The 17180-nt window shown below is 44.9% G+C and overlaps 2 protein-coding genes across 2 annotated transcripts; one reads left to right on the top strand and one right to left on the bottom strand.

Annotated features, from left to right (window-relative positions):
* Positions 1–330: 330 nt before the first annotated feature.
* On the bottom strand, positions 331–10888 carry LOC112229452 (ubiquilin-4). The gene is made up of 11 exons (XM_024395290.2): positions 10694–10888; positions 9415–9566; positions 8702–8856; positions 8275–8537; positions 5545–5703; positions 5122–5347; positions 3918–4057; positions 2578–2661; positions 2308–2423; positions 1856–2057; positions 331–1744 (listed from the first exon to the last, which is right to left on the bottom strand). The coding sequence occupies exons 1-11, from the start codon at positions 10835–10837 to the stop codon at positions 1592–1594; spliced, it is 1794 nt and encodes a 597-aa protein (XP_024251058.1). The 5' UTR covers positions 10838–10888; the 3' UTR covers positions 331–1591.
* Positions 10889–12259: 1371 nt separating this feature from the next.
* Positions 12260–15171, top strand: LOC112229453 (lens fiber membrane intrinsic protein-like). The gene is made up of 5 exons (XM_024395291.2): positions 12260–12533; positions 13279–13493; positions 13954–14103; positions 14190–14324; positions 14644–15171. Exons 2-5 carry the CDS (start codon positions 13319–13321, stop codon positions 14706–14708), a joined length of 525 nt encoding a protein of 174 aa, XP_024251059.1. The 5' UTR covers positions 12260–12533; positions 13279–13318; the 3' UTR covers positions 14709–15171.
* The last annotated feature ends 2009 nt before the right edge of the window (positions 15172–17180 follow it).

The following is a 17180-nucleotide window of genomic DNA, read 5'->3' as shown; positions in this document are numbered from 1 at the left end:
TTCTGAAAATAATTATCAAGCGGGGAGGGGGGTGCCCATTTTTCATTTTGAGCACCTGCCCACTGAAAGGTCTGTGCACGGCCCTGACTACAGAGGTGCACTAAACTAAATGACAGTTTCAATGCACCGTCTTCCAATGCACCGTGACAAATCCTCACTTGACAGGTAGATACTACAGTAGACAACAGTATAACATCGAGGAGCCTCCAGGCTACCAGGAAAATGCATTATTCATTCAACTTAAATGAAACTGTTTCACTACTTGCTGAATGTAACACGCAGTATAATTCTGTTCTTCATACTACAAGTCAGGATGGTCACAATTTGAAATAGGGTTCTTATTGACCAACTTAGTTTTATTTTGTAGTACAGTACTGTTAAAAGTTAGTTCAAACATGTTGAATTGGGTATGGATTTTTAGCTGAGGCCAACAGACAAATCACAGCTATGGAAGCCATTGCCAAGGTTACCACAACTACAATGCTAAAATAAAAGCAAAAAGCCAGAACCTAAATTTACAACAACGTATGGTGCCACACCATACCAAAAATGTAAAGCCTTTTTTCATAATATTTTATTCATACATTTTCCGGGAAGAGTTTTGTTTAGAGACAAAACAGATTATCTATAGGTTGGTACGACTAACACCTCAAATTAAAATGCATAATGAATCAGATTAAAATGAAAAGGAAATCTGTCTGTCTCATCTTTGTCTTCCTCAGAACCACACCTTTCTTCCTTCATTAACGATTATCATGACATTTCTCAATCTTATCAAAGGTCTCAATCTTGTGACACCACCTGTGTGAAGTCAAATTACACCAGCACCGGCAGACTCATTTGATTTGAAGTGTGGGGGATGTGGAAGTGTGGGGGATCTTTTCTTTTCAGCACTAGCAATAAATAGAAAGGGTTTTGGACGGTTAAAGTAGTGGAAAGAGGGGGAAGGGATTGGAGCCTGATATCCGTGTGAGATTGACAAAACTATTTTGTCTCTTCCTCCCCTCTCCATATACCCTGCACATCAGGGGTTTGGTCAAAATGGTGGATTGTTCACATCACTGTAGACAGAAATGCAACATATAGACAGGAAACAAATGCGTCATAACAGCTCTATGCAATGCAGTGAATGCATTTCTATCTGCCGCACTCTGAACTCTCATCTCATTGAATAAACCCCTCAGATTTATTAGAGAGGAAGATGGATGAATTAATCTTGCCGGGTAAAGCATCTCTGTTTAAGAGAGGGTACCTTTCGCCCTCTTCCCTTTCGCACCCCTCTGTTGAGGAGGTCTGGTCAGTCTGGTTCTGCTGGGCAGAGCTCTGTGGATGAGGCTAAGAACAGGGGATATGGGCGTGGGGGAGGGGGGGGGCATGATCTGACAGGAGGCTGCGGTGGATGTTTAGAATGGTACATATCCTGACCGGGTCTCATCTGTGTCGGTTTGGGACGGTTCATTTCACTTCTTGGTTCTCTGTAGACAGTATGTGTGTGTGTTTATCCCTTGCTACCCAGAGCTGGATAGTGTGTATGCGTGTGTCTGTATCGACGTATGCTTATATACGTAACTGTGTGTGTGCGAGTGTGTCTTTATGAGGGCTGAGAGCCCAGCAGTCTCTCGATGGCAGCGTTGACATCTCCTCCTGTAGCGATGAGGGCCTGCAGGTTGGCCTCTCGGTTGATGAAGCCCATAGCACCCAGCTGCTCCAGCTGCTGCTGGAACTGCACCTCCGGGGTCTGACTCTATAGGGGGGACCAGTCACAATCACTCAATCAAATCAGTCAACCAATCATCAACTAATCAATCAAACAGTAAAACAGAATGAGGGAAGACAGGATGTGTGTGGTACATACCGAGGCATTCCCTCCTGCGAACATTTGGAGCATCTGCTGCATCATCAGCTGCTGGGCGGGGTTTGTTCCGGCGCTCGCTGAAGAGGCGGGGTTCTCTGGAGCCACACCCCCTCCTACAGACAGGGGGGTTGTGGGTATTCCACCTGGTAATCCACCTACTAGCCCCCCTGGTAGACCACCTGGCAGCCCACCCGGTGCCAAACTGGGAGACACAAAGGTGTTAGTACAGACTCAGAGAACATATTGCCTAACAGAGGATTCAGGCTACTACCCAAAGTGTCTCAGTGTGTGTGTCAGTGTTTGTCAGCAGAGGCTGCTGAGGGGAGGACGGCTCACAATAATGGCTGGAACATAGCGTTTGCTGTATTTGATACCATTCTGCTCCAGCCATTACCACGAGCCCATCCTCCCCAATTAAGGTGCCACCGACCTCCTGTGGGGTGTGTGTGTACCTGGGCATGAGTCCTGGTGCTTCTGTCTGCAGCGTCTGTAGACCCTGTTGTATCTGGAGGAGAGCCTGCATGGCTCGGGGGTTGGTCATGACAGAGAGCGCCTCTGGGTTCTGCATCTAAACAACATCAGTCACAATCAAACTAACAATGAATCAATTAACATTCTGAAACAAATCATCCAGTCCAGACTCAATTCAATCAGGTCCTTGAGACAGGTTCAGCTCTGCTTGATATGTATGTATGTGTGTATGTGTGTGTGTGTGTATATACCTGCTGCAGGAAGACAGGCAGCTGGCTCCTGAACTGTTCCTGCAGTTGGGGGTTTCCAGCAAAAAGGGGATTATTCATCAACACCTGCGGGAGACACAGAAGGTGAGAGAAGATCAGGGTCCTGTCGTTCGCCAGCTGCAACCTGCTGCTTCCCCAGTGGGGAGGTTGTTCACCCTCTTCCTCACATCGGTCTATCTATATGGAGATAGGTAAAGCACTGCCAGCTGGACCTGTTCTAGATACCTCGAGGTACAGCACTGCCAGCCAGCTAGACCTGTTCTAGATACCTCGAGGTACAGCACTGCCAGCCAGCTGGACCTGTTCTAGATACCTCGAGGTACAGCACTGCCAGCCAGCTGGACCTGTTCTAGATACCTCGAGGTACAGCACTGCCAGCCAGCTGGACCTGTTCTAGATACCTCGAGGTACAGCACTGCCAGCCAGCTGGACCTGTTCTAGATACCTGGAGGTAAAGCACTGCCAGTTGGACCTGTTCTAGATACCTGGAGGTAAAGCACTGCCAGTTGGACCTGTTCTAGATACCTCGAGGTAAAGCACTGCCAGCCAGCTGGACCTGTTCTAGATACCTCGAGGTACAGCACTGCCAGCCAGCTGGACCTGTTCTAGATACCTCGAGGTACTGCACTGCCAGCCAGCTGGACCTGTTCTAGATACCTCGAGGTACAGCACTGCCAGCCAGCTGGACCTGTTCTAGATACCTCGAGGTACAGCACTGCCAGCCAGCTGGACCTGTTCTAGATACCTCGAGGTACAGCACTGCCAGCTGGACCTGTTCTAGATACCTTGAGGTACAGCACTGCCAGCTGGACCTGTTCTAGATACCTCGAGGTACAGCACTGCCAGCTGGACCTGTTCTAGATACCTCGAGGTAAAGCACTGCCAGCTGGACCTGTTCTAGATACCTTGAGGTAAAGCACTGCCAGCTGGACCTGTTCTAGATACCTCGAGGTAAAGCACTGCCAGTTGGACCTGTTCTAGATACCTCGAGGTAAAACACTGCCAGTTGGACCTGTTCTAGATACCTGGAGGTAAAGCACTGCCAGTTGGACCTGTTCTAGATACCTGGAGGTAAAGCACTGCCAGCTGGATCTGTTCTATACAGCTGCCAATGAATTACAGACAACCCATTCCCATCGATTCCTATGGATCCCCCTGCGTTCAGATTAATTGCGTCCCAGATGTCACCCTATTCCCTTTATAGTGCACTACTTTTAACCATGGCCCCTATGGGTGCACTATAAAGGGAATAGGGTGCCGTATGACACACTTAAAGTGACTTTATGAACCATGATAACCCCCACTACTCTGTTGCTACAGACCTGGGAGGCCATGTCTGGGTTCTGGGCCAGAGACTGCATCATACTGCGCATGTAGGGAGCAGACAGCATGTTCTGCATCAGCTGGGGGTTCTCTGAAATCTGCTGCATCAGACTCTGCATGCCTGGACTGCTGAACATACCTGGGAGACACACACACACACACACACACACACACACACACACACACACACACACACACACACACACACACACACACACACACACACACACACACACACACACACACACACACACACACACACACACACACACACACACACACACACACACACACACACACAGGGAGGTTGAGGGAGGGTGGGTAAGTGCCGTTGTGTGTGCGTGTGCTTACAATCCCCAAACTGACATACAGCGCATTCGGAAAGTATGCAGACCCCCTTGACTTTTCCCAAAAATCTGTTAGGATACAGCCTTATTCTAAAATTGATTAAATAAAAAAAATCATCATCTACACACAATACCCCATAATGACAAAGCGAAAACAGGTTTAGACATTTTAGTGAATGTATTAAAAATAAAACAGAAATACCTTATTGAATAAGTATTGAGACCCTTTGCTATGAGACTCAAAATTGAGCTTGGGTGCATCCTGTTTCCATTGATCATCATTGAGATGTTTCTACAACTTGATTGGAGTCCACCTGTGGTAAGTTAAATTGATTGGACCTGATTGGAAAGGCACACAACCAATTTCTGCAGCATTGAAGGTCACCAAGAACACATTGGCGTCCATCATTCTTAAAAGGAAGAAGTTTGGAGCCACCAAGACTCTTCCTAGATCTGGCCGCCCTGACAAACTGAGCAATCGGGGGAGAAGGGCCTTGGTCAGGGAGGTGGCCAAGAACCCGATGGTCACTCTGACAGAGCTCCAGAGTTCCTCTGTAGAGATGGGAGAACCTTCCAGAAGGACAATCATCTCTGCAACACTCCACCAATCAGGCCTTTACGGTAGAGTGGCCAGACGGAGGTAAAAGGCACATAAAAGCCTGCTTGGAGTTTGTTAAAAGGCAACTAAAGGACTCTCAGACCATGAGAAACAAGATTCTCTGGTCGGATAAAACCAAGATTGAACTCTTTGGCCTGAATACCAAACGTCACATCTAGATATTGCAGTATGTGAAGCTGTAGTATATCAACTGAATGCTGTCACTTCAACAGGAAGTCAGTCTATGTATTACCGTACCATTTCCCAGACTGGCAGAGTTGACACCCAGAGGGTTGGAGACACTGGGGTTGGTGCTGCCAGTGGTAGAGGAGCCTGTGGTGCCCGTGCCCCCTCCACCCTCAGAGGGGTTGGTGGAGCTGGGGGGGCCCCATGGGTTGGGCAGTGGTTCCCGGTTCTCTGTCCTCGATGGCTGCACCCCCCCATCAGAGTTACCCCCCAGGGCTGAGAAAGGGTTGTTTCCAAACTGGGAGAAAGGAGAGAAATAAGTAATTATCAACTTCTTGAATACCAATGGAGTTTATGTTCAGCACACTCCACGGGATAGCGTAGAGTTTGTTTCTAAGGCTGAAAAACCTTTTTTAAAAATGGGTGAATCTCTGGTTTGAATTTGAACTTAGTCGTGATGTCAACTGATTTTAAATCATTGTCATCAGTGGGTACCTGATCTCGTGCGGCGCTGAACATGGGTTCCTGGATGTCTGTGTACATCCTTCGCAGGGCGTTGTAGCCCCCTGGGATGCTCTCCAGGTTGCTAAGCGCCCGATCCTGGTTACGCATCATCTCCTGCATCATAGCAGGGTTCCTGGCCAGCTCCATGGTCTGAGGAGAAGGGAACAGGAAGGGGTGGACAGGATTTTTTCAGCTAGGCTGGGTTCTGGGGTACAGGGACTAGAGGGGTAAGGTAGACCCAAACACCATTCCCAGACACAGATAAGGCTAAGCCTTATTCTGGACAAAAATAATTTTCTCAATTGAGCTTTCTTTTTAGTCCAGGACTAAACTTAATCTATGTCTGAGAAACCTATATCTTTAAATAATTTAGAATGCAGCTAAATGTAAAGATTCCTCTCAAAAAGCAGTCGACTTACAACAGTTAAAAAATAAATGGGAAAAAAACAGCAGCTGCTACATTATTAGCCAAATCTAACTTCTTTGTACACTCCAGGCATCCCAAATCGTCATGAACACAGTACACTCCAGGCATCCCAAATCGTCATGAACACAGTACACCCCTCAGGCATCCCAAATCGTCATTAACACAGTACACTCCAGCCAATCACAACCTGTCAGTGACACAGTACACTCCAGGCATCCCAAATCGTCATTAACACAGTACACTCCAGCCAATCACAACCTGTTAGTGACACAGTACACTCCAGCCAATCCCAACCAGTCAGTAACAATAAAATCCACCCAATCCAAACCAGTGAGTAACACAGTACACTCCAGCCAACAATAACCTGTCAGTCATCCCTCCAGCCAATCCCAACCAGTCAGTAAGAATAAAATCCAGCCAATCCAAACCAGTCAGTAACACAGTACACTTCAGCCAATCCCAACCCGTCAGTAACACAGTACACTCCAGTGAATTCCAACCCATCATTAACACAGTACACTCCAGCCAATCACAACCTGTCAGTGATCCAGTACACTCCAGCCAATCACAACCTGTCAGTGATCCAGTACACTCCAGCCAATCGCAACCTGTCAGTAACACAGTACACTCCAGCCAATCCCAACCTGTAGTAACGCAGTACACTTCAGCCAATCCCAACCTGTCTGTTGCACAGTACACTCCAGCCAATCCCAATTTATGAGTAACACAGTACACTCCAGCCAATCCCAACCTGTCAGTAACACAGTACACTCCAGCCAATCCCAATCTGTCAGTAACACAGTACACTCCAGCCAATCCCAACCCGTCAGTAACACAGTACACTCCAGCCAATCCAAACCTGTAGTAACGCAGTACACTTCAGCCAATCCCAACGCCAATCGCAACCTGTCATAAACACAGTACACTCTAGCAAATCCCAATCTGGATGTTACACAGTACACTCCAGCCAATCCCAGCCTGTCAATTGCAGATTAATTGGTCAAACTCTAATCTCTATTGCACTCCACACTGCCCTTTCCCACCTGGACAAAAGGAACACCTATGTGAAAATTCTATACATTGACCACAGCTCAGCGTTCAACACCTTAGTGCCCTGAAAGCTTGTCAATAAGGACTCTGGGACTAAACACCTCCCTCTGCAACTGGATCCTGGACTTCCTGACGGCCACCCCCATGGGGTAAGGGTAGGTAACAACACATCCACCATGCTGATCCTCAACACGGGGGCCCCTCAGGGGTTCGTGCTCAGTCCCCTTCTGTACTCCCTGTTCACTCATGACTGCACGGCCAGGCACGACTCCAATACCATCATTAAGTTTGCCGATGACACAACAGTGGTAGGCCTGATCACCGACAACGACGAGACAGCCTATAGGGAGGAGGTCAGACACCTGGCCGTGTGGTGCCAGGCCAACAACCTCTCCCTCAACGTGATCAAGACAAAGGAGATGATTGGGATAACAGGAAAAAGAGGACCGAGCACACCCTCATTCTCATTGACAGGGCAGCAGTAGAGCAGGTTGAGAGCTTCACGTTCTTTGGTGTCCACATCACCAACAAACTAACATGGTCCAAGCACACCAAGACAGTCGTGAAGAGGGCACGACAAAACCTATTCCCCCTCAGGAGACTGAAAAGATTTGGCATGGGTCCTCAGATCCTCAAAAGGTTCTACAGATGCACCATCCTGACTGGTACACATCACTGCCTGGTATAGATACTGCTAGACCTCCAACCGCAAGACACTACAGAGGGTAGTGCGAATGGCCCAGTGCATCACTGGGGCCAAGCTTCCTGCCATCCAGGACCTCTATACCAGGCAGTGTCAGAGAAAAGGCCCTAAAAATTGTCAAGGACTCCAGCCACTCTAGTCAGACTGTTCTCTGCTACCGCACTGCAAGCGGTACCAGATCGTCAAGTCTAGGTCCAAGAAGCTTCTACCTCCAAGCCATGACCCCTGAACATTAATTAAATGGCTACCCAGACTATTTGCATTGCCCTCCCCCCTCTTTTACACAGCTGCTAATCTGTTGTTATCATCTATGCATAGTCACTTTAATAACTCTAACTATGTACATACTACCTCAACTAACTGGTGCCCCAGCACATTGACTCTGTACCGATAACCCCCTGTATATAGTCTTGCTATTGTTATTTTAATGCTGCTCTTTAATGACTTGTTACTTTTATCTCTTATTCCTATCCGTATTTTTTTTAAACTGCATTGGTGGTTAGGGGCTCGTAAGTAAGCATTTCACTGTAAGGTCCCTCACCTGTCTCATAAGCTCGGGGTTGTTGAGCATGTGGGAGATCTCGGGGTTACGCTCCATCAGCTGCTGCATCTGAGGGTTGGCCACGATCATCTGCCTCATCAGGTCTGGGTTGGACATCATGTTCTGCACCAGGGGGTTCTCCATGATCTGAGACAGCATCTCTGGGTTGGACATCAGCTGGCTCTGCATCTGCTGCTGCAGCTCCATGAAGTTAGCTGAGCCCATGCCCATACTGCTCAGGCTGGACAGGTCACCAAACCCGGCTAGGAGGGAGGGAGAGGGGCATGGTCAGAGGTCGTGATGGTGATAGTAATGATCTTTGGAAATTGTTGTCGGATGTCTTTTTCAGTATAAACTGTTGGGGGGGGTGTGAGGAGGTGGATAGATAAGATTAGAAGTGTGTACTTATTTAGCTTTGTAAACTCACTCAGTATGTTGGGGGTCTGTGGGGGTGCCGAGGCAGGGCCTCCAGTGGACCCTACTGTGGAGGAGTGGGCTGCAGAACTGGGGCCCGAGGAGCTGCCACTACTGCTGCCTACCTGGGAGGTGCAGGAGGTGGAGGAACTAGCACCATCTCCTGCCCTGGAGGGACAATGCACTGATCAGTTATTTTTCCAAATTCACATTAAAGCTACAATATGCAATATGAATTTGGCAACCCGACCAAATTCACATAGAAATGTCTGTCGGCTCAAACTAGCAATACTATTCTGCAAAACACGTGACCGCCCACTTTAATTTTATTTGATTTATTTTACCTTTATTTTACTAGGCAAGTCAGTTAAGAACAAATTCTTATTTTCAATGACGGCCTAGGAACAGTGGGTTAACTGCCTGTTCAGGGGCAGAACGACAGATTTGTACCTTGTCAGCTCGGGAGTTTGAACTTGCAACCTTCCGGTTACTAGTCCAACGCTCTAACCACTAGGCTACCCTGCCACCCCGATAATACATAGTAACCAGTTGCGTTACCGAAAGCTATTCGGCGATGCAAGTGGAGACACTACATATAGCCTATTCACTTATTCAAAAGTTGACCAAGCAATTCCTTTTCCAATTCCAATTTTCCCTTCCTGCCAAATGTCCGAAGAAGACGACAGTATCCAACTAAAACACAATATCCATTTTGCATCATCTTACTTGTGTGCCGTCTTTATGACCAGGTGGACTGTCAGGCCGTCCTTGATGCCGTGTTGGTTGAGCGAGTCCCCGTCCTTCAGGATCTTCCCTGCAAAGATCAGAACCAACTGATCCTGCTTGGCTTTGAACCTCCGCGAGATCTCCTCCTTAAACTGGGAAAGGAGAAAGATATATATAGAGAGAAGGGATGGACAGCAAGAGAAAGAGGGCGGAAGATGAGGGAAGAAAGGGAAACAAAGTGACGTAGTCAAACAATTCTAAATTAACTGATTTTAATTCTAAAGCCTTGTTTCTGGGTAAATCCTCATTGCTTATCACTGGGTAAATCCTCATTGCTTATCTCTGGGTAAATCCTCATTGCTTATCTCTGGGTAAATCCTCATGGCTTATCTCTGGGTAAATGCTCACTGCTTATCCTATTACAAGAATCATACTACCCGATCACAAATACCAAATCACTCTAAGTGTTGTGCCTCCAGTGAGCACAAGAATTCTACACACATGAGAGGCACATTAAACAGGAGTAAAAAATAAGCTGTAGGCCATTTAGCTGTTCAGGATATCAAATCAGGACTGGAGTGACAGGAAGAAAAGAGACATTAGCTGACAGATTCATAACACATCAGCTTGAATGTAACAGGGGGACTTGTGTATGGGAGAGATGATTCACATGGACAGAAATCTAAAGTCCAGTAACTGATATTCAGAACAATGAGGTTCCGTTACATTCTGAAGAAGAAGACTGTTTATAGAGTACCAAGGCCAGCACAAAGTTGTTTCTGGAGAAACAGCTAAGAAACTAGATAGCTAGCATTTAGCTAACAACATTTATCCAACGTTAGCTAACAATTTACCTAGTTAGCTAACTACTTAGTTAAAATATAGTTTTTTTTATGACTAACATACAGAAGTCATACGATACATTGCCTTGACTGTGCAGGGAATCAGCTGTCATTTGTTGAGTTGGAAAGCCGGTTAGCTAACGTTAGCTAGGCTACATAAAACAACTAAGCACCTAACAATATGGAGGACTAGAGTATTTGAGAGTGGTATCATAACAAAGTTAGTGAATAGTTTGCTAAGTAAATAGCTATAAATATCGCTACACCGTCCAATTCTGGAATATTAGCTCGCTAACTAACTACACTACACTTAACTACACACACACACACCCACCCACCCACCCACCCACCAGTGGGCATGATGATGATGATGTAGCATAGCAGCTAACGTTTGTGGCCGCTCGCTAGCAAGCTACGGATTAACAAAATAAACGAACCTGAGTGACCGAGGCATCTTCCGATATGGCGATTTCTTCCTTATCTTTCGGGGTTTTGACTGTAACCTTAATAATAGATCCATCCGAAGATACCGTTGTATCATTGTTGTTATTAACAGGATCTTCACCGCCGTTGTCCTCCATGTTTACTCCTCCGATAGAATCGCTCGGATTTGGCGTCCAATTCCGGGTCAACATAGGTCACCACTTCCTTTCCAGAAAATTTACCTCATGATGACGGATAATTTGAACCAAACACAGACCGCAGTACATGCCTTTGCACAGGGACGATAAAGCCGCTGCCTTAGCTTTGTCGTCTATGGTAGGCTAGTGAAATATTCCAATGCACAACATTTAATATATACACTACACTTGGCAACAGGGGGTAAGCCATCCTCAAACAAAAATATACAATTGCAGGTTGACAGCAATGATGTATACCGTGCAAAGGATACCTAAATGCACCAGACCGGATGACAAAGCACTAATGTAATAGCTATTTCACTCCACAAGGCTGTACCTGGTCCTGATGACTATCTTACATGTTAATTTGACTAGCAAAGTTTTCTTTGTGTTCCAAACGTATTCAAATCAATATTTTTAAGTTGTATATGTCAATATAATCAATATATAACTGTTATAATATAAACATGTATTCTTGTGTTAATCTCTTCCCACAGCTGCTGACACAACAAGTGCCCCTGGAGAAGTGTCATGAGTCTGTTTAGCAAACAAGAAGACTATGGTGTCTGTAGCCTACCACACAAACCAAGTGTGATTTGGAGTTCCAGTTTGAAAAAGCTGTTGTAGCCTAATTTTTTAAAGAAAAATACCAAGCAGATAGCATTAAAAAAATTCACACCACTTTTCACACCGTCAAAACATGCCCTGAAATTGTCAACCAGCGCTTTTACTTTAAATTATCCCCACCACTCACCTTGCATAATGAAGCAGTCATAAACAGAACCTTATCTGCATGTTTGGCGTCTGCATCCTCTGGACATAAATGCTAATACTGATGTATTGGGAAATTAAATGGCAGTCATAATTGCTATGTTTTGATCCACTGATTCCGTTAAATGACACATTGATGTTGGCTTTTGAAGAAGGGTAGGACATTTCTGTCACTGAAAGATGGCCTATCCCTTAACCAGACCTCACAGACTGTCTGTATCTGTCTTTAGGTGGCAGTTTGTGAGCGTGTGTGTGTGTGTGTGTGTGTAAAATATTCACTGTATAAATACTGTCATGGAAAACTATGATCACAGAGTATTTCATTTACAATGTATTTAAAAACAGTATTATCAGGAAGCAGGTGAGCAACATATTACAGATGTATTCTGTATATTAGAGAGAGGACAACCAGATAGACAGAGGGGCTTTCCATCCCTATACTGTATGTGTGTCTAACAGTCTATCCATGCCGCCATAGCCACACATCCATTGAAAGAAAAAAATGTTGGCTTCAGCATGTTGCATTGACTCCAACAGTACTGCATACCTATGCACATCCACAATTCTAGAACATACCAAATACAAACCAGCCAAAGCCCCTACTCTAACCCCCTGACCCCCTCCCAGCCGCCTACACTGAAAGGGCTGTGGGGGTCACATGATCCCGTGCCACTAGCGATGGCCTATTCAATTGCATCTGTTACATGGGGACTGATTGTTTAAGAATTTTGCTTCCATCAACAGAGGGGATAGCCCAGTGGAGTCCTCTTCCACTCTCCTATCTCTCCTAGGCTTGCAACGTCTCTCTCTCTTTCCCTCTATCCCTCTCTCCCTTTCTCCCCAGAAAGGTAAACGATTAAGAGGGTGTTTTTACTGAAGAAACAAGGTAAGGGGCATCCTAAATACATTATATCTATATAATGTTCCCTTGATAAAAATGTATAGTTGTGCCAAAGACACAGTTACTCATAAACTGAAGTCTGAAAAGAAGACAATAGTGAACTAGTTGTTGAATAAACACTGATCAAACTCAATTAAGTGCTTGGCAGAACTTACTTGGCAAAAGAGCTGTTTAAGGATACTAGTTGTAAACGTGCATTCTATGACAATGTAAAAACCGCATGCGTGTTTGTTTATGCTATATGGAGCAAATGTTCATATATGTTAACAGGTGTCGTATAAAGCTTAGATTGTATCTGACTTATTGTCTGTGCCATAGAATCATATGAAGTAGTGCTTATGAGTGAGCTCAACTGATAATAATGATAAACTCTGTAATATATATGATCCCAAAATTACCAGTATTTTGAGACTACTGTGATTCAGCAATTTGTACTTTGGCTTTCAAATATTGTTGTCCATGTAACAGTTATTTCCTGTGTCAAGAATCGTACTGAACATATTTCTGTTTCTATTACATTCTTTCCAGTATGGAATAATAATTATTACAATTGAGTGTGTTCTACATACGTAGATCATACCAGATAGGTACAGGTGTGTCTGTCTAGCTTCATCATCTCCCTCCCCAGTATAAAGAACTACGAAGTGGCCAGAGCAAACTGAGTGTGTGTCATACAAAATATTGTATAATCCAGGTGTGTTTACCCACCCTCCTTCGTCTTCCCATGCAGTATCAGGTACCACACAGTGGCCACAGCAGCTTCTCTTAGGATGTACAGCTTCATGGGAGGGGGCCTGTTCTGTGCCATGGTGGGGAACATCCTGCTGGTGGTCTCCACAGCAACAGACTACTGGATGCAGTACCGTCTGTCGGGCAGCTTCGCCCACCAGGGCCTGTGGAGGTACTGCATGTCGGGAAAGTGTTACATGCAGACGGACAGCATCGGTGAGAACACACATCAAGCAAAACCTCCCAAATGGCACCCTATTCCCTATGCCCATAGGGCTCTGGTCTAAAGTAGTGCACTATATAGGGAATAGGGTACCATTTGGGACACAGACTAAGAGAGCAATAGTAATTAAAACTATGTTTACCACTCCTGTACATGGCCCAAGAGAATAGGCTACCTGCAGCCTCCCAGTAGTTAATAGAGGCTTCCTCCTAGTCTAGTTAAAGTAATTTGTCAGAGACATCTCATCAATGGCTGCTTTGTTTCATGTTACAATCCTGTTGTCACAAACCCGTTACTGGAATGTATTTTAGAGTAATGTTGCACATGAGGAGAAATACGGCGCCATCTAGAGGCTGAGAATGGTACTAGGTTTAGTTGTCAAACTGCCTGAAGGAGGGATGCTGGGGCTCTGTTGTTGTCTTCCTGCTCACCTCTCTGACTGTCCCATTCTAGCATATTGGAATGCCACCCGGGCCTTTATGATCCTGTCAGGGATGTCGTGCTTTGCGGGCATCATCGCAGGCATCCTCTCCTTCGCCCACTTCTCCGCCTTCGAGAGGTTCAACCGTTCCTTTGCTGCAGGGATCATGTTTTTCGTCTCCAGTGAGTCTCACACATGCACACACACACACACACACACATGTTTAGTACAGCATATTTACCTGTTATATTCCCCTGCCTTCTCCCAGCCTTATTTGTTCTTCTGGCAATGGCCATCTACACGGGTGTGACAGTGAACTTTCTGGGCAAGCGTTTCGGTGACTGGCGTTTCTCTTGGTCCTACATATTGGGCTGGGTGGCACTGCTCATGACCTTCTTTGCAGGTAAGAACTGACATACAGGGTCAATCACAGTACTCAAAACTGGCTCCATACCAACATGCCCAATATTTCTATTGCCCGGTCCAAAAACAACTCACAAGCCCTGAGTCCCCCAGCATTAGCAGATCTGAAGAGTCTGATGAAAGCAATATGGTGATGATTTCCCCTAGCCTTCCAATGGGTTAGGGGGGCCTTGCTCCATCATAGTGCTGAACCTTCAGACCTGATAGATAGTGTAGGTGCTGACGGGAGGCTGGTGGTTTTTTGGGTGTCTACAGCTGGTCCATTGTCCATTAACCTGTGTGTGCTCTGTGTGTTCCAGGGATATTTTACATGTGTGCCTACAGAATGCATGAATGTAGGAGAGGAGGCGGCCCTACACGCTAGAGAGAAAGACAGCAAATCGCACAAACTGTTTAAAAAAACAACATTTAACACTGAATGAATGACCTTAACATATGACAGAAAGCCTTCGTGCCTACATGGGCCTCCATCCCCTGATGCTTCCAATGGATTTCCTGGATAAATAAAGACTTGCTAGAAAAATATACAACAGCTTTCTGCCATTCACATGAAAAGAAGAATTATAACAACTTTATTTAGAAAGACAATTCCACTAGCTTCTTTATCTATGTACAGTAAACAGGAAAATATGTTTTAAAATGGCTAGCACTGCAATGGTTATGGTATCTCCTTAGTGCCCTTTTCAAGCATATATGCGAGATGAGAACAGGCATTTTGTACATGCAAATGTAGCCTATTGTAGTTTTGGTTAGGAATATGGGCAGGTGGAGCCATGCTGACTAGGCAAGTTCTCATATTTTCCAATAAAGTTCCTCTCTAAATGCTCTGTTGTCTCTATGTTGATACTTAGTGCACAGTCCACCTTTTTAGGGTGTATTTAGTGCTGGTTGTGTTAGTGATGGCTGTCTTATACATGATGCACACAAAGTTTTACCACAAGATGGCAGCCCTAAACCAGCTTTTATTAGCAGGGCTTCTTTGCACTTACTGCTAGACAAGTTGCTTCCATTGCTTGGGATGCTTCTGTTGCCAGGCAAATCCCAAAGCCAATGCAACTGCCTGAAGCTGAGAGGGCCACATCTTGCAAAAGGTAAAGATTTTTCATACATTTTCTGTAAGATTGACTGGTATTATGCAGATTTTCCCTTTTCAATATCTACCACAAGGAATCATGTTTTACTTTCCCCAAGGCAAATAGCTAAGAAGTGGACCCAAGGTGGCCCCAGTCACAAGCTAATACATGAGACCTCCAGGACATGTTTTTGCATTGTTATGTATAGTTTGTAATGAAGAAACTACTGCACAACCAAGTGGAAAACAATTCCCTCGGGCTACATTAACTGGCATGATGTCAACACTAATAGGAGATAAGAATCCCACACGTTAAGGGAAACCAGTCTCCTTTATTTCACAACTTAGTTTTTTGTGAGAAAAGGCTTCCCTCGAACCCCAACCCTCATCCTGTGGAAACTTCTATTGTCCTTTACAGTTGTTGACATCTTCAAGAATACTCTAGGTTTCACATAACTACTGAAGGAACCCATGGAGGGTTCTAGAACACCCTGTAGACAATGAGAGAAGAATAGGACAGAATGTGATGGATAATTCCTGGACCACTGGGGTGGCGATGTGTTTGTTGCAATGCCTATGTCCACAGTCACAGTTTACACCTCGATTGAAATATTTGGCAATTGTCATAATCTGGAAGGTTAAAGAAACAGTAGGCGTTGAGGTAATGGATGATTGGGCTATTCCTGAACCAGGAACAATAGGAGAAATTTAAATATGTTGTTATCGAATGCATGCCTCTGTCCACATTTCCTTACTTGGCCCCCTTGGTCCACAAGGTGTACTGTTCTGGACAGATTTATTAATTGCCAAAAACAGGAAATCTAAATAAGCAAAATTTTAATGTGTCCGCACTGCAAAATACATTACATAAATCTTACTTTTATTAAATGAATTTCAATGCATCATGGATAGCATATCTGTTGTTTTGGCTTAACAGCCATCTCAGCGTGAAGGTCTTCATATCACCAATAACAGTCAGTTCCCTAGCTATATATAAGAAACAAAATAATCAAATATACAGTATCAGTTAAAAGTTTGGACACACCTACTCATTCAAGAGTTTTTCTTTATTTGGACTATTTTCTACATTGTAGAATAATAGTGAAGACATCAACCATGAAATAACACATATGGAATCATGTATTAACCAAAAAAAGTGTGAAACAAATCCAAATATATTTTATATTTGAGATTATTCACAGTAGACACCGTTTGCCTTGATGAAAGCTTTGCACACTCTTGACATTCTCTCAAACAGATTCACCTGGAATGCTTTTCCAAAAGTCTCGAAGGAGTTCTCACATATACTGAGCACTTGTTGGCTGCTTTTCCTTCAATATGTAGTCCGACTCATCCCAAACCATCTCAATTGGGTTTTGTGGGATTCGGGGGATTCTGAAGCCCAGGTCATCTGATGCAGCACTCCATCCCTCTCCTTCTTTGTCAAATAGCCCTTACACAGCCCGGAGGTGTATTGGGTCATTGTCCTGTTGAAAAACAAATGATAGTCCCACTAAGCCCAAAACAGATGGGATGGTGTATCGCTGCGGAATGTTGTGGTAGCAATGCTGGTTAAGTGTGTCTTGAATTCTAAATAAATTACAGACAGTGTCACCATAACACCTCCTCCTCCATGCTTTATGGTGGGAACCACACATGCAGAGATCATCCGTTCACCCCCACTGCATCTCACAAAAACACAGCGTTTGGAACCAAAAATCTCAAATTTGGACTCCAATTTCCACAAGTCTAATGTCCATTGCT

The sequence above is a fragment of the Oncorhynchus tshawytscha genome, linkage group LG31 (assembly GCF_018296145.1).
Source record: "Oncorhynchus tshawytscha isolate Ot180627B linkage group LG31, Otsh_v2.0, whole genome shotgun sequence".
In the NCBI taxonomy this organism is placed as follows: Eukaryota; Metazoa; Chordata; class Actinopteri; order Salmoniformes; family Salmonidae; genus Oncorhynchus; species Oncorhynchus tshawytscha.
The sequence above is the reverse complement of the archived record's forward strand: the minus strand, read 5'-3'. Positions and strand labels throughout refer to the sequence as shown.

Bases quoted from the DNA above. Each gene is read 5' to 3' on its own strand.
- LOC112229452 (XM_024395290.2), bottom strand. From the start codon at position 10,837: ATGGAGGACAACGGCGGTGAAGATCCTGTTAATAACAACAATGATACA. The intron at 9,567-10,693 runs GTTCGTTTATTT...CTCCTTTCCCAG, and splicing joins AAGATGCCTCGGTCACTCAG to TTTAAGGAGGAGATCTCGCG. The intron at 8,538-8,701 runs GTGAGTTTACAA...CCTCCCTCCTAG, and splicing joins ACAGACCCCCAACATACTGA to CCGGGTTTGGTGACCTGTCC.
- LOC112229453 (XM_024395291.2), top strand. From the start codon at position 13,319: ATGTACAGCTTCATGGGAGGGGGCCTGTTCTGTGCCATGGTGGGGAAC. The intron at 13,494-13,953 runs GTGAGAACACAC...GTCCCATTCTAG, and splicing joins CATGCAGACGGACAGCATCG to CATATTGGAATGCCACCCGG. The intron at 14,325-14,643 runs GTAAGAACTGAC...TGTGTGTTCCAG, and splicing joins GCTCATGACCTTCTTTGCAG to GGATATTTTACATGTGTGCC.